This window comes from Pseudochaenichthys georgianus, chromosome 13 (assembly GCF_902827115.2).
Source record: "Pseudochaenichthys georgianus chromosome 13, fPseGeo1.2, whole genome shotgun sequence".
NCBI classification, from domain to species: domain Eukaryota; kingdom Metazoa; phylum Chordata; class Actinopteri; order Perciformes; family Channichthyidae; genus Pseudochaenichthys; species Pseudochaenichthys georgianus.
In genome coordinates, this window is record NC_047515.1 from 14096873 (window position 1) to 14119493 (window position 22621).

The following is a 22621-nucleotide window of genomic DNA, read 5'->3' on the forward strand; positions in this document are numbered from 1 at the left end:
ACATAAAATGGATTTGTTGATGGGAATTAATGTCACTAATGTGAATAAATTAACTCTAGGTTAACGGTACTCTTGCTATCACGACTCACCGACACTATCAACCTTCTCCCTCATGCTAGCCCTGACAACACCGGGAAGCACACCTTCATCTAGGCTGCACTGTTGTACGTGTCCTGACTTGTAGTGGTTCTCTCCTCTATCTACACTCTTCTTGTCATCTTTGTAAAACGATATCAGACTGGTAATTGACACAGCCATGACTTCTAGTTAAATTCAGCGTGGCTCAAATGAAAAGCTTTGTTAAAATATGCAAGTCAAAGTCAGCTTTATTGTCAAAAATTCTACATGTGTTATTCATCCAGAAATATCGTTTCCCACAGTGTGACATGTAGGCTATACATAAAACAAAACAAAAAGGGCCTAGATAAACGTGGTATACATTAATCAAAACAAAAAGGGCCTAGATAACCGGGGTATACAGTTTAACATGTTAATAATATATTTAAAGTGTTCAAAGTGCAGTTTAAGTGCAAGTCAGTTGAAACGATCTTAAATTGGCGTGACGTTGGGTCGTGAGACCCTGCTGCTGTACTGGCTTGTAGTTCGTTTATAGCATAACGTTAGCATTTTGCTTCTGGCGACTACATTTATAATTCAAAAATTATAAAAGTAGGGTTGACATGTGGAGATTATCCGGCTGAACAAAACGTGATCCCTCTCTTAAATGTGTGTCAACCACAGACCTTATTTCGAGTTATTTTCCAAAATCCTATGGAGAATTTGCGTTGCGTTTTTGACGAAGGAACCGGAAGGAGTTTACATCCGGGTTTTAGGACGCGTCACTGCGGTTCTCTCGTAAGGAAGTCTGAAGGAAGGGGCAGATTTGTTTCGGCTGCGTACTTTCAAATTCTAGCGCACTCGAGCTGGTTTCTCCATTCTTACCTACCCTACCTTTAATTAATAAGGGCAACTGAAATAATGGAGATAGATGGGGGTTGTTAGGTTTTATATGAACGTTTTTGTTACTTTCAGTCCAATAGGTGGCGGTAATGCACTAAATCGTTGGTTGCGAACTGCCAATTACACTCAAAGAAGAAGAGGACTTCACTACAGCGCGTGCGCGACTTCAAGGTGAATAGCATGGATGGATGTAGCTCGTTGTAGCTTTGACTGAATTCGCTCTGTATTAACCCCCTCCCCGACTACGCTGTGATTGACTCTGCTGAGCTCCGAGACAGACAGAGCCGGGGTAACTGTAGTGTAGGGGGGGGCGGTACATGCATATCCCTGTCGATACAACGGTCACACGTTGTAGAGAACACGTTCTTTCTCTGTCTTCGTTCAGGTTCTAACTTTGTCCCCCCCACCCACAGAAACATTACCTCCAGAACACTGCAGGAACACAGGCAGCCCAGGATGGCCCGGGTGAGTGTGTGTGTGTGCGCGCAGAATACATTAATTATTGTATTCAGAAAGGGAGTTTGACAGAGTATTATTCAAAAAGTACACGGTAAAAATACTTGATCGTACTTGTGTTAGTAGTGCAACTATTACTGAGTCCAACAGTACCAATTTTATTAAGAACTTCTTGCAAAAAATCTTTTTTAACCCTCATCAAATATAGCAGAATACATTAATTATTGTACTCGGGAGGGGAGTTGACAGCGTATTACTCAACAAGTACACTGTAAAAGTACTTGATCGTACTTGTGGTAGTTACTGAGTCTAACGGTACCAATTGTATTAAGAACTTATGGCTAAAAATCATTTTTACCCTCATCAAATATAGCAGAAGTGGATTGAATTTGTACTCAGGAGGGGAGTTTGACAGAGAATAACTGAAAAAGTACACAGTAAACGTACTTTATTGTATTGTTGTTCGCAGAGTCCAACAGTGTCAGTTTTTATTAAGAACTTATGGTAAAAATGATTTGTATTGCAAATAAAGCAGAAAAAACATGCATTCTTGTACTAGCGTCAGCGATTACCGTAAAGGCGCGATAAGAGCTGCTGAGTTGACCGCAGTGTTTTGTGCAGGTGCTGTGCAGAGCGCAGGTCTCCTACCTGCCGGGGCTCCATGTGTTGGTGCACCGTGTGTGTGCAGCAAGAGCCTCCTCTACTGCGGGACCCTCGGGACCCTCGGGCTCTGATGTAGCCATCCATCCCTCCAGCATGGGTATTTGTTTATTTTGTGTTGTACTGTATCATGAACTAGCTGAGGCTGATTAGAAAATTAGAAGAATGATCTGTACTATAGCATAGATCGTTGTGGTTTGAGTGGTAACATGAACGTTTGAAACAGGAAAGGCCCGACGGGGTTAGACAGCTGTGAGGTCTCTTCCTCGGCTCGCACTGCTGCTTACTAAATAAATCAACAATTTGACTCAGACTTTTGATTTGAAAATCATCCTACTGCTTCCTCCAAGACCAAACTGCAGCGACAGCAACGCAACTTGAAATGACAGCAACACTGATTGAGGTTTTCTGTTACGGTCCAAATTAACCAACCAATGGAATATTCAACTAAGCTTTGTAATGCGTTATACATTTGTTACCTTGGATACCGGTTTTTTCATTAATACTTTTTTTCTGTTAATGTGCATCCATGCTGAAGGACTGCAGACAGTGTGGCCTGATGAGAGCATGGGGCCTTTCGGGCCCCAGGACCAGCGCTTCCTGCTGCCTGGTAACGTGGGCTTTGTCTGTCAGCTGGAGGGCTTAGCAGAGCAGAGGAAGGGCCCGGCACACAGGGGGGTCCCTGACCTGCTGTCGTCAATGTCCAGCAGTGAGAGACATGACTTCATTCTGGCCCAATGCATCGGAGAGTTCTCTGTAAGTGTATTATTGCTAACATTAGAATCTCTCTGCACTCTACAGTACTTGTTACTTAACCATTATGTAGCTGTGTCAAACACAATTGGATCACTGCTCAAGACAATGAAGGGCACAGGATATATGACTGTAAACTCTTATTGTTCAATAAAACATAGGAAAAATCCCCCTTGATTCTTTTTGACAATGTGTAATATTAAAAGAGTTCTTGTACCTGTATACAAGGTTTCAAAGAAAGAAGCTGGCTGTGCAAAATCCACAATTGTTTGTATTAAAGTTTTCTATTTAGGCAACATGTTTGTGTGTTACAGATACACCAGAGTGTGTTAAACATTGCTTAATCTAAAAGAAGGTCCTAGTGCAAAACTAAGGTGGATAAACCCAAATTAGGGATATGGAATAGGTGAACGTTTAATGACAATATGTGAGATTGACATCACGTGGTATGCTAGATAGAAGACACTGCGATCAGTTAGCCCATCGCTGGTGGTCAATTTAGAGCTGTCCGTCGGCCTAGTTTTTGTTCCCCACCATCAACACTCTGTTTAACATGAAGAGACAGAGCCTGTGGACAGCAGAATGCTGCTTTGTTTCTCATGTGTGTATCAAGGACCTGTATATCTGCATATCGAACTGATTAAAGCTAGGACAACAGGCACCTTTTTTTATTTTTCAGATAAAAGTTGATAGTTTAATGTTAGAGTAATTCTGTGTTTTTATTGTAATAAGCAGAGCAGCCGCTGTGCACACACAATGGAACACAGCTGGACACAGCTCCACATTAATATAAATAGTTTTTGTTAGGAAAATATCACTCATCACCGGCTTGGTCTTCAATATCAAGGCAAGTTTATTTATTTATAAGGCAAGGCAAGTTTATTTATAGAGCACTTTTCAACACAAGGCAATTCAAAGTGCTTTACAAAAAATGAAAGACATTAAGCATTAAAAAAGAAAAGCTAATAAAATAAACATTAAAAGAAAAAATACATGGATAAAAGTTACAGTGCAGTTTAAGATGTGAATAGTTCAATTAAAAGCAGCGACAAAAAGAAAAGTCTTCTTGCTGGATTTAAAAGTAGTCAGAGTTGCAGCGGACCTGCAGGTTTCTGGGAGCTTGTTCCAGATGTTTGGAGCATAATAACTGAACGCTGCTTTACCATCAGGATACATGTATTTATTATTCTTGCAAGAATGGAAGTAGTCATTACACACAAAGCTGCGTTGGACAAATAGTTCCCAGAATAGTGTCCTTGACATGCTTATATACAAGAGAGTGTTGCAGTCACAAGATGTAGAATACAGGTTCAGAGCAGTATTCTGACCTTAGTTCAGATTAGCTAGGGCCTGCATAAGCAATAAACATGACAGTCATATGTCTATCTCCATAGAGGCTGAATCATAATGCTAATCGTTGTCACATAGCTATCATATGCCCATAACAGTCCTGACGCTCTTCTAGGTAATCATACATCCCGTTACGTACACGGCTACGTAGAGCCTTTGTTATCATGTGCTACTCTGATATGAGAAGAGTACATTCAGTATTCTCCCAACAGTTTGTAAATATAGTAATTGTGTGTGTGTGTGTGTGTGTGTGTGTGTGTGTGTGTGTGTGTGTGTGTGTGTGTGTGTGTGTGTGTGTGTGTGTGTGTGTTGTGTGTGTGTGTGTGTGTGTGTGTGTGTGTGTGTGTGTGTGTGTGTGTGTGTGTGTGTGTGTGTGTGTGTGTGTGTGTGTGTGTGTGTGTGTGTGTGTGTGTGTGTCAGGACAAAGAGGACGACACAGCTCCGTCTGGTGTTGGCAGAGCGGAGCAGTACTTCGACAGTTCCAGGCTGGAGTGTGCGATACACTCCTGCCCTGAACTACTAAAACAAGGTAAATAATTCACTCCCCACACAACTATCCAGAGCATCTATATTTTTCTCTTTCTTACTGCTGAGAGCCAAAACATTGTTGCTAATAAGAAGATGGTTTCTGTCATGTGCTACATTACATTTCTCTACATTACTGTAGAGGCTAAGTAATTGACGCACACCTTGTTTGCTGCCGAATAAAAGTCCGAAACTAAGTTTCCAGTTCGAAACAGTCCATTTATTTCCCTTTTTACTGGTTTCTTTCCATCATTCACCACACGATATTACGGTTTACACAATACCTTTTCTGTTTGTTTGTATTCCTGTGTGTGGTGTGTGTGTGTGTGTGTGTGTGTGTGTGTGTGTGTGTGTGGTGTGGTGTGTGTGTGTGTGTGTGTGTGTGTGTGTGTGTGTGTGTGTGTGTGTGTGTGTGTGTGTGTGTGTGTGTGTGTGTGTGTGTGTGTGTGTGTGTGTGTGTGTGTGTGTGTGTGTTCTCTCCGTGTGTCGTCCGTGTGTGTGGTCAAAAACTGTATGGGCCTTCCGGCGGAACCTCTCAACAACACACATAGGTTCCTACCTTTATACCCACAGTTAATTGGCTCCTGCACACCGGACCCTAAAAAAGGTATCAATTGAAAACAATTAAGGAGCCAAATGTGAAAATCATGTTTCAATACATAGAAATGCACATCCTACACTTCCTGTGCTAAACATAGTTTAGTAATAGGTCGCACAATAATGTTGGTCTTGGTCTGTAGCTTGACAGAGCGCACCAGTCCTCCTTTGTCAGGAAAAACCTCCAACACTTTGCCAAGAGGCCAGGAACCGCGGGGAGCTGAGGAATCCATGATGACTACAATATCACCAGCGACTATATTCCCTTTCCTTTGGATCCACTTTTGCCTCTCTTGTAGCAACGGCAGGTATTCTCGCACCCAACGCTTCCAAAATAGATCAGAAATGTACTGAACTTGTCTCTAGCGACGTTTCACATACATCTCAGATACATCTCAGATGGTTCAAACAATCCAGGTGGCAGAGCTGGTTTGGTGTTAGAGGCTCCAAATCATTTGGATCGTCAGACAGCTTGGTGATTGGCCGATCGTTAAGAATGGCTTCAATTTCACACATGACTGTATGGAGTCCATCATCATTCAACATCTGTTGCTGCACAACTGAATTGAGGACGCGCTTTACCATGCGTATCAAGCGCTCCCAAACACCACCATGAGGAGATCCTGCTGGTGGATTAAAACTCCATTCAACTCCAGCTGAAATTAGAGCTCCTTGAATCTTCTCATTATTCAATGCAGCGAGGGCCTCTCTTAGTTCTCTTTCTGCTCCAATGAAGTTGGTTCCATTGTCTGACCTCATATGAACAACTTGACCTCTTCTACTGATGAAACGTCTTATAGCATGCATGCATGCGTCCGTGTCAAGAGAGGGTGCAACCTCCAAGTGAACTGCTGTACTTGTTAAGCAGGTAAATATCACTCCATAACGCTTGCCAGTAGATCTGCCCCTTCTGATTTCCCCAGGTCCAAAATAATCCACTCCAACATGAATGGTGAATGGAGGTAGATCTGGAATAATTCTCTCCTTTGGAAGATCTGCCATGTTTTGCTCCATAGCTCTTCCATTGTAAAGTCTGCAAAAGTGGCATGAAGATATCTTCCTTATGGCAGAGTTAGCACTTGTTATCCAATATTTTCTTCTCAAAGCAGACAGTATATGGTTTCTACCGCTGTGCCCTAGTAGTGATGAATGTCCTTGAGGATGAGTGTGGAAATATGCTGCTCTTTGGAGAGGATCAGTGGATGTTTCACCTCCAAAGGCATTGCTCCTTTGCTTAGCCTGCCTCCAACTCTTAGTAGTCCATCTTCCAGAATGGGATCCAACTTGTAGATGGAACTGTGTCTGCTCACTGTTCCTGTTTCAGATGTTAAAGAAGTGATTTCATCCTTAAACCTATGCTGCTGACCGTAGTGTATTATAGCCAACTCAGCTTCCAAGAGATCTTTAGGTGTCAAGATGTGACTCTCCGGGTTGACTTTGGGTTTCAGTGTTTTCACTTGACCAGCTTGTGCAGAGGGATTCAAATCCTTTCTTTTACGACTCAACTCCAACAGAATTGTCTTCAGCCTGAGAAACCAGGCCACCGACACTTTGAGCTTTTTCCAGTCTGAGAAGTAAGTCATGAGCTGGTCTGTTGCATCAAGTGATTCATTGACTATGATATTAACAGAGGAATCTTTTCTGTCTTCTGGGTCAACCAAATCCAATATGACATCACCGCCATAATATGTAGGCCATTCCTTTTCAGATTTTACAAGAAACGTGGGACCCTCAAGTAGGGCTGTGCGATTATGGCAAAAATCATAATCACGATTATTTGGGTCAATAATTGATATCACGATTATTTTGACGATTATTCATTGACCATTTATTGAACTTTAAAACAAATAATATTTTACCAATAAACAAGATCAACAAATATATTGGAGCGCACTTCCAAAACCATACTAAACATATATTATTAATATGATAAATAAAAATAAATTAGACCAAAATAAATTAAATCAAATATGATGCAGTGCACTGTCACAACCTACTGAAAACTCCTTAACATATAGCCAACATTTTGGTAAAACATATTCAACATATTCCACTCAGTTAAACGTTGAAGGCTGGCCAACCGTCATGGTCCAGAAGTAACAGGAAATAAATGTTGAACTACAATTTAAGACCAAATAAAAATGTTTAGGCCACCATGGTCACACCATGCTGGTAGGGCTGCTCATGTCATCTCTTAAAGATTTTTTGCAAGAAACACCAGCCTGTTTACATGGTCTGGTTTCAGAGATGAGCGCAGGCAGGTGACAAGCCACCTGTACTGAAGACCCTCAGCCACGCCCCGACACATGGGGTGACGCCGGCCAATCACAAAGCTTTGATGCGTTCAAGTGCATTATTCTGGCACAGGAAGATTATGTTACAGGACATTAACGATAAAACAGAATATTGTTGTTCTATTTTTAGACACATCTCGCGATCGACTGGTTGGGCACCCCTGGGCTAGACCATAGGTCCGTTGTGGTCGCAAAGTAGTCAGCTGAAGCCACATCTCTCTCAACTTCCCCACGACATTTGTCATATAGTGCACGCAGCGCAGACCTGCTGAAATAATACCGAGGCGGCATCGCGTAACGCTTGTCCAACGTGTTGACAAGTTGCTTAAGGCCCTGGTTGCTAACAGTGCTAACTGGGCACATATCTTTAGCGATGTGAAATGTATCTCCAGGTCTCCCTTGAAAAATAGATCATTGATCTCAATGGGATTTTACCTGGATAAATAAAGGTTTTGAATTTTTTTTTTAATTGTAAAGACAAAGTACTTGCAAATAGTGGAAATAGTTTTACCCTTCTTTTTAACGAGTTGCTGCTCTTGTTCTGACATCTTCGCTCGCGCTGAACACTCACAACACATGTCACTCGCACGTGGCCGAGTGGGCTTTTAGGGAGGGGCGAAAGCGCACCCAGCAAAATAATCGTATTTTGTCAATTATGCTGTTTTCATAATCGTCGCAAGCCATAATCGTAATCGCGATTAAAATACGATTAATTGCACAGCCCTACCCTCAAGCCAACTGCGGCTCTTCAGAAAGTCAGGGATCTTCATTCCTCTGGATGCAGCATCAGCTGGGTTGTCTTTGGTTCCTACATGCTTCCATTGACATGGTCTTGAAACCTCTCTTATGGTTGTGATCCTATTTGCCACAAATGTGTGGAAACGCTTGTCTTCGTCGTTAATGTACTTCAGAACTGAAGTACTGTCTGTCCAAAACACAGACTCATCCAAATGAAGTTGAATCTCTGATTTTAATTAGGGATGCACGATATTGGTTTTTTGAAACCGATAACTTCCTGCTTCTCAAGACCGATACCGATAACCGATAATAAAAAAACTTTTACGTCACTAATTATTTTAACGCGATTAACGCATGTGTATTTTTTTTCCTTGGCCGCCCCATAGTTTCAGAGCGCATCGAGTTTAAAATACCATCTACAAGCTGATGCCGCCCGCTTGTGGCAGACCACACTTACACGCTCACCGGCAGGCACCGACTGGCCATCGGGAGGACCGGGAGGGTGTGTGTATGTGTGGCCCGAGCGAGCGAGAGAGAGACCTTACGTGCATTGTTGTTGTTAGCATCTGGTGCTAGCTAGCTGCGCTAACGGATATAAGGAGCTGTTTAAATGAAAACAGAGGAGCGACATTTCGCCGAGACAACTGCGCCGAGCACTTGACTTTATGCAGGAAGCCAGGCAGCGGGACATTGTAGGAGAAGTCAGCACACTCAGCTCGGATAGTGCAACATGATTGCAGCATCCAGGCAGCTCCCGTTCGAGTATATGCCTTGAGTTGCACATAGCTCCAACGCGCACGCGCGCGCACACACACACACACTTTGTATTATTGTCTTCGTACGCTTTTAACACACCATCATGGCGATGTTTCAGGTGACTGATCAGGTTCGAAGTATTAGGGAGCTCTGGATTTGTGAAGAACTCCCCTCTTCCTAAACCACTAATACCACAGTACTGGCAAAACGGGAGGAGCCGAGTGAAAAACAAGCGCCCCTCATCCCAGTCCACCCACACCGCAGTATTTTTTTCTTTCCCCCCCCCAAAAAATATATTGTATATTATCGGGGCTATTAATACTGTTATCGGGATGACGTCATAATTCCTAATATCGGACCGATAATTATCGTGCATCCCTAATTCTAACTTCATATCCACTCTGGCAGCCAGAACAGCAGCTGTTAGTTCCAGTCGTGGAATGGTCACCATTTGTATGGGTGTAACTCTAGCCTTTCCCAATAGGAAAGCAACATGAACATCGCCTTTGCAGTTCAGTAGCCTGATGTAAGTTACAGTCCCGTAGCCATGTTCACTGGCATCAGCAAAGTGATGTAGTTGAGTGTATGGGTTCACCGAAGTCCTTTGGCTTCATACACCTGTCCACTTTGAGTGATGCCAACAACTTAATGTCCTCCAACCACCGTCTCCACTGGTGTACGATATCTGGTGGCATAGCATCATCCCATCCACAGCTTCTCCTGCAAAGCTCTTGTTGCATTATCTTGGCTGGCAAAGTGACTGGTGCCAAAATACCCAAAAGACCGAGCTTGTTGTGGATAGCATGCCACGTCTGGTTAGAGCCTGCTGTTTCACTTCCATCTTGAATTTAAAGGAATCTGACTCGACGCACCAGAGTAGTCCCAAAGCTCTCTCCAGAGGAAGATTGTCTCTATCCGGATCCAGGTCCTTTAGCTCTTCAGCCTTCTGCTCTTCCGAGATTGTCTGCAAAACTGCCCGACTATTGCTGATCCAATTTTCCAGCACAAAACCTCCTCTTTTACAGAGAGCATTAAGATCTTCAACCATTTGTATTGCTGCCTTCTCTGAGCCCAAACCCATCAAACAGTCATCCACATAGACATTTCGCTTAACTGCTTCAACAGTCTCAGCAGAAAAGTCAGACTTGTTGTCGTCAGCAGTTTTCCTTAGCGCATAGCTAGCGCAACTGGGAGAAGAGACAGCCCCAAACAGATGCACCGTCATTCTGTGTTCCTGGTCTCTCTGGTGAAGTCTCCCTCTGGCCACCAGAGGAAACGAAGGACATCTCGGTCTTCTTCTGTGACTTTGACCTGGTGAAACATAGCCCGTATGTCGCCCATGAATGCCACAGGTTCCTGCCTGAAACGAGTGAGAACTCCAAGCAGTGAACTGGTGAGGTTGGGACCTTGATAAAGTACATCGTTGAATGATGTTCCTTTTAAATGTGGCACCACAATCAAACACCACTCGGAGAGAACCTTTTCGTGGATGGTAAACACTGTGGTGTGGGATGCACCATAATGTTCCACTGCCACAGTGCTGCTGTGTTGGTACCTGTTCAGCATAACCCTTTTCAATCACTCCATTCAGAAAGCTGGCATATTCCTTATGCAACATTGGGTTACTCACAAATCTTTTCCTCAGTCCAAGTAGCCTTTGCTTTGCCACTGCAAAGTTGTTTGGAAGAAGGACGTCAGGTGTCTTAAGGGGCAACTTCAGGCTGTAGTGTTGCAGATGTATTCATGATTTCCATACATTGTTGGTCTTCCCTTGACATCTCTTTTTCCTCTGAGAGCTTTTCAGTAAAGTCATGATTATACTGACTGCTCAGCATGAGCTCCAATTTGGAAATAGAAATCCTATTCAAAATGTCAACATCGCTGCCTCCATGTAAAGGACCATTGATGACCCATCCCAACACTGCTCTTATAGCGTATGGGCCATTTCCACAACTGTTGACAATTTCCCAAGGTTCCAAACAACATGTCAACATTGGCATTTATGCTGGTGATATGAACTTGTGATATACAAGAATATACAAGTTTGTCCCAATTCCAAATTAGATGTATTTATGTGGAGCGCAGTAGGATGTTGCTTTTCACAAACCTCACAGATAAAGCGTCGCTTACAGTCCCGGCTTATGTGTCCAATACACAAGCATCCAAAGCAAATTCCTTTCTCCTTTTAGAAATTGAATGTTGTCTCTGTGCTTCCTTCTGCTGAACTGCTTACATCTGTCCAAAACGTGAGTGTTGTGATCACACCACTGTCTCCTGTGGTTTTGAGTTATTTGTCGTTTTCATTCCGACCTCACTCATTGGGAATACTGTAGCGGCAAAACTACTTCCTTTCATTCTGTTCTTTGATTGTGGCTGAAACATGTTGGAAGATTTTATAGCAACTGATTTATGTCCTGAATCCTCGATGTCTCCAAAGATCGGATCAGAAAGGACTCGAACATGTCTCTCAATGAATTTGACCAAGTCAATGAAATGAGCTCTGTTGTTTGAGGCTTCCATGATGTTATGAGCTTTGTTTCTCCATTGTTCCTTAGTTTGTATGGCAACTCGAAGACAACCATTTTCATAACAAAGTTTCCAGTTCGAAACAGTCCATTTATTTCCCTTTTTACTGGTTTCTTTCCATCATTCACCACACGATATTACGGTTTACACAATACCTTTTCTGTTTGTTTGTAATCCTGTGTTTGTGTGTGTGTGCTCCGTGTGTGCGTGTTCTCCGTGTGTGTGTTCTCCGTATGTGTGGTCAAAAACTGTATGGGCCTTCCGGTGGAACCTCTTGCCAACAAACATAGGTTCCTACCTTTATACCCAGTGTTAATTGGCTCCCACAATTACATTACATGGTGTTATATGTATGTGTTTCCTAATAATGTGATGACAGATTTCCAGTCCATGTTTCCTGAGGCTCCATCCACTGGTATGATTGTGGTCACAGTGACCCAGAAGACCAAGAACGATATGACATCATGGAGTGCAGAGGTGGAACAGGAAAGAGAGCAGACCCTTAAAAAAGTGAGCCTCTTCCTGATATTTGTCAGAACATGTTGGGCGGGGTATACACACAGTATATACACAGTATACACACAACATACATACAGTATACACAGTCAGGGATGCAAACTTGTCACCTTTCGGCGAAATTCGCCATTTCAATCCAAAATAGGTCGTTTGTGTGATTCGTGTAGATCTGCAATAAAAATATTTTTGGGATATGGGGGGTGTAATCTGCGCAAGCTACCTGTTATGTGCCATCAAGACACGCATGGTGTTATTTTTTAATATATTATAATGATATATAATTATAACATTAGACAGCCATGTAACTAAACAATAATTGTATTATGCATACATATAATGCAATTATTGTTTAGTTACATGGCTCAAGTCAGACCGGCGATGGTAAAACGATGAAAGTTATAAAACATTAACTTCATACCACTACTATAGGTAATGGTATGAAACTCTGCATACCATTGACTACTTTCTGCATTTTGGTGCTACTCTTCTTTAACAACGTTCTACTCTTCGTTGAACTCACAATGAAGTGTTGTGGATACATAAATCCTGCCTCAGCATCTGAGGTATGTGGCTCTCAGTTCTTGCCTCTAGTTGAACCAATTTCCCGCGCCCTTACAGTGGAAACTTGTTTGCAACCGCCTTGGTGGAAAAGGGTTATCAGTGACTAAGCAGTTTTTCTACTTTGCAGTTTGTTGAAGGAGCAAAGGAGATCTGCTACGCTCTGCAGAGAGAAGGATTCTGGGCTGACTTTATCGAGCCATCCTCTGGCCTGGCGGTAAGATAACACTGATCTACGAATGGGGTCTGATAGCATCTAATCAAATCTGAATGCTGTTCAGAATCTCCTCATGTCTGAACTCTTAACCCTAACATGTATCAATGGCAGTGTGAAATTCTGGCTAATCTGACCCACAATCCTTTGCATGGGGTATAAATTCAAGTTGCAAAGCTGTATAATAGCGTGTTCCAAATGCATGGGCGTAGTGAAGCATCCTCAATGTGGGTGGGACAATTTGACAGGGGGTGTGGGCAGGTGGACCTCACCTCCTCTAGTGGGGTCCAGGGGCATGCTCTCCCGGGAAAAAATTTGTTTTAAATGTTGAAGTGAAATGCATCAATCTGGTGCACTTTGATAGGAAAATTAGGGACTAAATCTATGGATACATCTCTCAACAACACCCATATGAAACAACTGTAAACAGATTTACTTTTTCTTTATGCATATTTTACAAATCACTCCCCATTTAATCTGTATTTTTGTGTTACTCAGTTGGAATAATTTCATACCTGTTATTCTCTTGTTTTTTATAACTATAATGATCATATTATGTGCCTTGGAAATACTTATTTACATAAATGATTACCAAACCGTTTGAGACCCACTACTTACGGCCCGTCCACACAGCGGCGTGCGCTGACGCTTGCCGGCGGGCGTGTCTGAAACTCGACCAACAACCAATCACATGAATCTCCCGCCCCTGACACACAAGCAGCGGTTTGATTGGCTAGAGCTTGTACTGGAATATGATTCGATTGGCTGACGCTTCTGCCGAGGCGTCAAAAGTTGAACATTGCTCAACTTTTGCAGCGAGCCACGCCAGCTACGCTCCGCGTCGCTTCCCACGATGCATTTCGGCTAAAAGTGACGTCACCCCATTCAAAGTGAATGATGAAGCGTCAACGCATGCCGCTGTGTGGACGGGCTGTTAGACTAAAGTTAACTATCTAAACACTCAGAGAGTCCTTTACCTCACTGAGCTGTTGTTATCAGCCTCTCAGTCTGACAGGAGAGGACTCTCCCTCCATCTGTTTAATAACACCGCCTTATATCCGGGTACTAGTGGAGCACGCTCGTGAACTGTTAGCGCTGGAGACTCGCAGCGGGGAAACTGTGGCGCGCATAATTGTGCTCATGTGTACGGCTCTGTGAAAACACGGGACGGAATTTCATTGATTTGGGCATTCTCACAATAAGCAAGTGGAATTGATTTGATAATGAAGCACTGACACAGCGCTCTACAAAGAGTGGCGAGTGGATAGACCGATTCACGGACTTTCCGCATAGTAAAAGTAGGAGGGTCTAAACTAATCATTTTAAAAGGTGGGGAGGTATTGTCCCACCCTCATATAATGGCTGTGACGCCCATGTCCAAATATATGCTAACTGCATGCAACAGTACACGTTTTCTCAGGGCAGCTTTGTAATACTTTTTGTTAGTGTTGCTCAGGAGCAAAGTGGTTGTTGTATTGTGCCGCGCCACAGAACACAATTTGTTGGCAACAGCACTGGTCCTTCTCAGCTCACATAATATAATAAGGCAATGCTACTAAGCAACTTAGGCTTCTATGTCTTGCCCAAAGACACTTCGACCAAAGGTCGGAGAATCACGCCTTCTCTCATTTGAGATGTGGAAAACCCATTCTGCCCTGCCTTGCTCAAGGGCACCACGGGAGGGCCCAGGAGGTGAACTGGGACCTCTCCAAGTAGTAGTCCACACTCCATATTTAGGTCTGGTTGGCTCCCAGTCCAAGCTCCTACTGACTGAGCCACTGCCGGACAATGTAAATGTCTCCCTTGTGTATTAAAGGGATAGTGGAAATCCGCGAATTTTGGGTTTAACTTATGTATTTGAATTCAAAATAAGCCTAATAAACCATTTTTTTATATTTCATGCGCCTAGTTTCATTTTATTTTCAATTTTACTGCTCCCGACCACGCCCTCTCAATGAAACGAAATACCTCGGGAATCTTCGGGTGATGACGAAAACAAAGGAAGACGGGCACAAACATTGGACGAGGCACGAGTATTTTATTATGTTTTCTGGCTGATTTAATGCATCGTTAGCCTGTACCATTGTGTACAACGCCATTTATTGCCTGTCGATTAGGCGACCGGAGGCCTCGTCATCCGATAATCCGGTACACAGTGTCGAATGTGTACACTACAGTCATCATATAGACATGATAGACTAACAGTACTGTGAGTACAGCCTACACTTGACAGGCAGCCTGGCTAGCCTAGGATTAGGACCATACTACGTCAAAAGACCGATTGGCTCTAGCTGTATATCATGCTAGTATACAATTCATTTACATTTATTCATGTAATTAATGCCCATAAGGCTGTTACATATACAATAATAAATGTGACAAGATAATTTATGTGAACCTGACCCTGGTATGTTATGAAATGTACCCTACATGCAGTCATCCTCGCGCATAGCCATAGGCCTACAGTGCATGCATGCCAACTTTTGAAATATATAATATAGCGCCTAGCGTGAGCTATGCTTAGGGACCTACCAGTCAAGATTATTTGTGCGTAGGGGTGCATCATCTGGCGCCTGGTCCTGGTCATCCTCGCCATTGCCCATGCCGTGAACTAACTCCATCTCCTCGGGCTCGAACAAATAAGGACGTAATGGTCCATCGTCTGGCTCAATATTCTCACCATCGTCGCTTACTGAACCGGATTCAGATTCAGTTCCTAAAACTACATTTTCGCAGGAAAGCCGAGAGGATGTTTCTGACTCGCTATCATCACTGGATACCTCGTACAATCCTTCTTCTTTGTCTGGTATATTTGCCCTTCCACGTGGTTTGTTATTGTTTCGTCTTCCTGAGTTTTCCTCACTTCCGGTTTGGCTGACTCATCATTTCGTTTCTAAAAAAGTTCGGGGAAGCTGCAATAAAGTGCTTCTAACATGCGTAAGGCAATTATTATATTTTTTTAATCAGGTGTGATTGTTTTGGTACGTAATTATGCTTGTATATAAGTTAAAACGAAACAATTTGTGGTTCAATTTCCACTATCCCTTTAAGAGACTTTCCCTCCTGATCCAAGGATTTGAAAGCCTGTCGAACATTTGGTGATTTTCGGTTCACAGTTGACGTCATCTTGTGTATTGTAGGTTGTACGGCATTAGCAACAAACAAACCACAGTACGCCCCCGCCCACCCCCTTACCTGAATCCTGCAGCACCTCTTTGTGTCTGCCTATTTTCTGCAAGAAGACTAGACGCTGTGCTGTTTTAGGCTGCAAATCCAGCATCCGGCTGAAACAGAGGGGTTTATGGCATTCTACAATTCATGATTTGTATTTTGAGCATAGTACTATTATATACCTCACAAGGGGGGATAAAGCATGTGGTTAACCACTTGGTTTGCAGGGCAAGCCCAGACCCACATACACTGTCATGCACGGTGAGGTCAAATATTGGAACGGTGACCTGGGGAAGCTTTTTCTAAATGAATACAGATTCGGAAAAAATACATTTAGTAAAATTGTTTTTACGGAGAATGATGTGTTCAAATAACGTTATGATACATGTGTGTGCTCCTCCTCAGTTCTTTGGCTCGTACACAAACAACACACTGTTTGAGACGGATGACCGGTACCGTCACCTGGGCTTTCAGATTGAGGACCTGGGCTGCTGCAGAGTGATCCGACACTCTCTGTGGGGGACACATGTTTTTGTGGGGACAATATTCACCAACACACCACCCAGCAGCCTTATTATGAAGAAGTTGCAGGGCAGCTGAACACAATTCAGGCATACTGGGCTGCCATTAAAACTCTGGAAAACGGACAGTGTATGAACTGTTTGGTGATGGAATTCTTTACTTCAGTTTATCCTTTTAGTTAAAGAACAACTTAAACTGACTCCTGTGTTTTAATCTGTGCAACGTGTATGCATAATTGTTAGATGATTTTGATTCATATTTATAGATTACAATCCCTTGGGTTGAGAAACTGCTGTCATCATATTAAAGAGCTTGTTGGATTAAATCATTTACCAACTCTCACCCTGTCTTTCACTGCTAATCTGATATTATTGTCTGAACTGTCATCTGATTTTTCTTGGAAGCCAAACACTGGACTTGACTTGTATTGTATTTTATTTTAATGTACCATCTTAGAAACGTTATGAGGCCATATTATGCTTTTTGTGGTGTTCCCTTTCCCAGGGGCGGGTCTACAAATGTGTTGGTGGGGTGGCCAATCTGGGGCACAGACTCAGAGAGGGTGGCACATTTAAATCACTTTTAAAAAATAAAACTGTAAAATGACAGCCCTACTCTCTAGAAAATACATTATTAACAGCACAAATGAAAAAGAAGCAACTTCACATGTACAGTTGTTAAGATCCAGACAGGGACATTGCTTGGATCTAGTAACATCGGGGGCTTAGCCCAGCTGGACAATTGTACATTCGAAAATAACAACAAAACATAATAAAACCCACAAAACAATAACAAACAACAACAAAAACAGCAACAGTAGCAACCTAGTACTCACTCACACTTATCTTATATTTACGTCCACAGTTATAACCGTTGACCAATCGTCCTTCATGTACAATTGGGGACCAGCCTCTGACAAATTCATCCAGAGTTCCTCGCAGTGTGACAGCCGCTCCAATGGCAGGATTGACATCAGATTTTGAAACCATGACAAAAGATTAGGCGGATCTTCATCCAACCATTTCTGGAGGATTGTGAGTCGTGCTGCATACAGAGCAATACCAATAATAAGCCTTTGTTTACATTCGTAATTTAAAACTGATCCGAGGACAATTATTATAGGAGGCAAAAATGCCTGGATATTTGAACCCATTAGTTGCCAATTCGAAAGGAATGTGTCCCAATAAATCAGAGCATTTTAAATTCCCAAGTGGTAAAGCCAATGATTTCCCGTAGTTAACATTATATCCTGAAAATACCCCAAACTCATTAATTATGTTTGTAATAGCTGGGACTGAGGACAAGGGATTGCTCAAAAACAGCCTCGCAGATGGGGGTGCTGCAGCCCCCTCAGCACCCTCCATTCCCGCGTCCATGGTGCTCAGGCTGAGTTTTGCGATGTCTTGCTGTCTGGCAGACCTCACGCAGCACCCAGGAAACAACACCAATAATACCAACACTGTCTCCTCCTCAAAAGCAGCAGCCGCAACGTCCCACCAACACGGCCCCCAGACCCCACGCAGCCTTCTCATCTGTTTGTCATTACTGGTGTCATTTTCTGGTTGCTACTAACGCCATTGTAACACATAATCACTGATGTTCCGCTGTAACGGTGGTGGACTCATCAGAACAGAGTGGGCGAGCTGACCAATCAGAGCACACCGGGTTCACAGGAAGGGGGGGCAGGAGCTCCAACAAGCCGTTTAGCACAGAGTGAATACACATACTATACAGAGATGCTGTATGAGAAACCAATGTGAGTTTGGAAAATTGCACAATATAAATCTATTCTAGTAGAGCTCAACAGTGGAATTATGATCAGTAGAAATGGTCATGACATGGGACCTTTAATGTGGCAGTAGCCGCAGAGGGGAGAATAGGTGAATGTATTTGTTTGAAGTTGGTTTGTTTACATCATTCACAATTCCGACAACGCCACCTTGGGAGTTTCACCCAAATAAATATTAACAGGTTTGCAGTTACTGTATAGATAGGACACACAGGTTTGAATACTAATGGAGCAGGAGACGTGGTTTCAATTTATCAATAATATACAATTTTATTAAGCACAAGTCAATTGTTAAAAATTCAGTTTAAAACAGTCACACAGGGCTGTAACACAAAGGGAACAAATGAATGTAGGGGCTGAGGCTTACTAGTGGGGGGATAGGGTCGACGAGTGAGTGGAAGGATCCCCAAACAATCCAAACTTAAATCACCCCAGTCATACGTGCAGGAAATCAAATCCCGGGGGAGCACATCACACACAAAAGAAGGGAGGAACACCACCTTCAGCTCTCAGTTGGGAAACAAAGAGGCAAACGCAGTTAATGGGGGGGCAAAATACGTAAATCAAATAATAAACAAACACAATATCAAATATGTTCTCATTAACAAAAGATGATAACAACTTGTATAAACACTTAAAGTAAAACAAATCACAAGAGAAAATGTTCAGTCAAACAACATAAACAATTAACAAGAATGAAATAAACTAGTTTAAATCAAGTTGACCAAGATAAGAACAAATTGTAGAGGGGGTTAGCCTCAGAGTTCAGTGACTTCCACACTTCAAGTGTCGGCCCAAGCAAGGCAGCAGGAAGGCGTGCAGTTGAAGCAGCACTTTGCTGGTGAGCGAACCTACGCAGTAGGCGACGTAAAGCTGGCCAGAAGCAGCAATTATGTAGCCCAAACACTAGGCAGGATCAGCAGCTGACAAAAACACTTTCTCCGGTGAAGCCAAACAGCAGATGTCCCTTAATGGCACTTTGTGATGTTGACACTATTTCAGTGAAACAATGCCGTTTTGAACATTTGACAGATTTATGCTTATTTCTTTCAAAAGGTTACTGAAAGATACACTTTTGTGGATAAAAGCTGAACAGTAAACAATTTAGTACATTGTTTTAGTAGATTTCGTTAAGAATGTGACTCTTAATGGCAGTTTGTGATTTTGACGCAATGGGAAGATCCCCATGTAATTTTTTAACAGTGCATCAATGACACCAGGACACAGGTAGTGGTTTGTTACATGAACAGCATCGTCAGAGAGAATGTCACTCTCTGCCTGGTCCCGCCTGAATTGAAAAGCTTGTGTAAAAGGGGACTTTCCAATAATGGCATGAGCATTTGTTTCCATTTTGCTTTCCTCCTCTCCCATTACATGTCCACTTTCCTCCAGTTTCAAGTCCCGAGTTTGCAAAATGCACTCGTCGAGGTACATTTTGCTCTGTTTCACCGAATGAGTGTACTCCTCTGCATCAAAAAACACACACATATGATAAAAAACATCAAGGGCTTCCTGCATACTTGTGCAGTTCAGGATGTACGCAAAACAGAATGTTGCATATTCCTGTGTGCCTCTGTCTACAGTTTTTTTTCTAAATGCTTGTGACACAGCCTTCATGATATGAGCAGAGCACAAATGCAGCACAGTGAAGTTAGGAATCAGTTTAGTTTATCCAGACACGATCTCAAATGCTCTGTCAAGGTACACTGACATCTTTTCCCTGTTAAAAGACAGAAGCACACTGTTTATCAGAGCCCAACTATAATCTGTCTCAACCTGTGCTATCTTTCTTTTATGTAAGACAACTTTCTTTTCAATTCCATGAGCCAATGGGAAATAGATGGAATGGAATGGCTGTTGGTGATCAGTTCTGTGATAGGCAAGGGAGGCTTATCCTTACCCATTCCGGGCAAAACCAAAGCATAATACAAGACCCACTTATTTTGATCAGGAATGTTCTGTATCACGCTGCCTGTGGCATCAAGGTCGTAGGTGTTGGCTTTTTTTTTTTTTTTTGCTCAGTCAATATCTTTATTCCAGCATCTGCGTATAAATGTACAGCAAACGGATCAATTTGTAGGTGCTGAAGATAGCCTTTTGATGATGCATGACTGCTGCTCTCTTTGATTATTTTTTGATTCAACATGAGTTCAAGCATCATGTCATCGTGGAGCCTTGCACTTTTCTTCACTTCAGAGGATATTTTCTTTAACACGTCTTTGGTGAGGCTTCTGCTTATGTTACCAGCCATTATTTCCTCTACTGGTGTCTGTCTTAACATAGTGTAATAGTAATTGCTGACACCACTGGTTAAGGCTTTGGAAATTGTTCCTCTTCTTGTGTATTTTCCTAACCCTAACCCTAACCCAATATTGATTTTGAGCGAATCGGTCACATGACCTGGAAGGTATTGAAGAAATAGGCTCATTTTTCCATCAAAAATATTAATATAAAATATTTAAAGTATTAAAATGCAATAAAATGAGGTGTGTCCTATGCAGCCAGTGTAGTTCTTTGACCCAACATTGATTTTGAGTGAATCGGTCACATGACCTGGAAGGTATTGAAGAAATAAGCTCATTTTTTCATAAAAATATTAATATAACATATTTAAAGGAATAAAATGCAATAATAAGAGGTGTGTCCTATGCAGCCAGTGTAGTTCTTTGACCCAGCATTGATTTTGAGTCATTAGGTCACATGACCTGGAAGGTATTGAAGAAATAGGCTCATTTTTCCATCAACAATATTAATATAAAATATTTAAAGTATTAAAATGCAATAAAAGGAGGTGTGTCCTATGCAGCCAGTGTAGTTCTTTGACCCAACATTGATTTTGAGTGAATCGGTCACATGACCTGGAAGGTATTGAAGAAATAAGCTCATTTTTTCATAAAAATATTAATATAAAATATTTAAAGGAATAAAATGCAATAATAAGAGGTGTGTCGTCCTATGCAGCCAGTGTAGTTCTTTGACCCATCATTGATTTTGAGTCATTAGGTCACATGACCTGGAAGGTATTGAAGAAATAGGCTCATTTTTCCATCAAAATATTAATATAAAAATATTTAGAATGTTAATATGCAATAAAAAAGAGGTGTGTCCTATTCAGCCAGTGTAGTTCTTTGACCTAGCATTGATTTTGAGTGAAAAGGTCACATGACCTGGAAGGTATTGAAGAAATAAGCTCATTTTTCCATCAAAATATTAATATAAAAATATTTAAAGTAATAAAATGCAATAAAAAGAGGTGTGTCCTATGCAGCCAGTGTAGTTATTTGACCCAGCATTGATTTTGAGTCATTAGGTCACGTGACCTGGAAGGTATTGAAGAAATAGGCAAATTTTTCCATCAAAATATTAATATAAAAATATTTAGAGTGTTAAAATGCAATAAAAAGAGGTGTGTCCCATTCAGCCAGTGTAGTTCTTTGACCCAACATTGATTTTGAGTGAATCGGTCACATGACCTGGAAGGTATTGAAGAAATAAGCTAATTTTTCCATCAAAAATAATAATAAAACGTATTTAAAACGTATTTAAAATGCAATAAAAAGAGGTTTGTTCAACAAATGCATGCTCTAGCGTGAATTTGCTTCACATTCACTCGATCGGGAAGCTGACGATTTATTAAAAAGAAAAATGTTCTTGTGTAATTGAAGAGTCATTTGTTGATGGTCCCTAAGTGAAAGCCTCGTTTCGCGGAGAAGATCTCCCCGTCGTAATACAGCCAGCAGCAGGAGAAACTGACGCTGCTGGCGGGTCCGCGAATGTCTGTCGAATATCCAACCTAAAACTAAATTCACCGCGGTCGCTCCGGCTCCATTACGCATTGCCACCAAGGTCAGGAAGAACTGCAGGAGGTGCCTAGATGCTGGACTCAAAAGGGTGAAGACACCGGTGTACTGCAGGAAGTGCCAGGTCCCTCTGTGCTTCACTGTCAAAAAGAACTGTTTCAGGGAGTGGCACAACCTAAATACTGGAACATTCAGGTAGGTATAAAGTTCAGGTAGCCTAGGTATAACGTTTTGCGAGTGTTTATTTAAAAAAAAAAATACTTGTTGTTTTTACATAGTGTAGTGGACATTTTTATCTTACCTTATACCTTATATGCTTAAACCAAATGCTTCTCAAAACATTGTCTAAAATGCTTATACCATTTCCTGAGATGTGCTGTTCTTTTATTCCCAAGCGCTTCAAGGCTACAGAGCTGATTTGGCAGACTATGTTGTG

The 22621-nt window shown here is 42.0% G+C and overlaps 1 protein-coding gene across 2 annotated transcripts; it reads left to right on the top strand.

The window, feature by feature from the left end:
- Positions 1-985: 985 nt before the first annotated feature.
- On the top strand, positions 986-16950 carry mmadhcb (metabolism of cobalamin associated Db). Of its 2 annotated transcripts, none has more exons than XM_034097769.1 (8): positions 986-1131; positions 1374-1425; positions 2038-2176; positions 2615-2832; positions 4600-4708; positions 11995-12125; positions 12820-12906; positions 16480-16950. In XM_034097769.1, exons 1-8 carry the CDS (start codon positions 989-991, stop codon positions 16672-16674), a joined length of 1074 nt encoding a protein of 357 aa, XP_033953660.1. In that variant the 5' UTR covers positions 986-988; the 3' UTR covers positions 16675-16950. The 2 variants fall into 2 exon arrangements, with proteins under 2 accessions (XP_033953660.1, XP_033953661.1); XM_034097770.1 differs by lacking the exon at positions 986-1131 and adding an exon at positions 1138-1249.
- The last annotated feature ends 5671 nt before the right edge of the window (positions 16951-22621 follow it).

Excerpts from the sequence above, each read along its gene's own strand:
- mmadhcb (XM_034097769.1), top strand. The coding sequence starts at position 989 with ATGGGGGTTGTTAGGTTTTATATGAACGTTTTTGTTACTTTCAGTCCA. Across the intron at positions 1,132-1,373 it reads AGCGCGTGCGCGACTTCAAG|AAACATTACCTCCAGAACAC; the intron begins GTGAATAGCATG and ends CCCCACCCACAG. Across the intron at positions 4,709-11,994 it reads CCCTGAACTACTAAAACAAG|ATTTCCAGTCCATGTTTCCT; the intron begins GTAAATAATTCA and ends ATGTGATGACAG.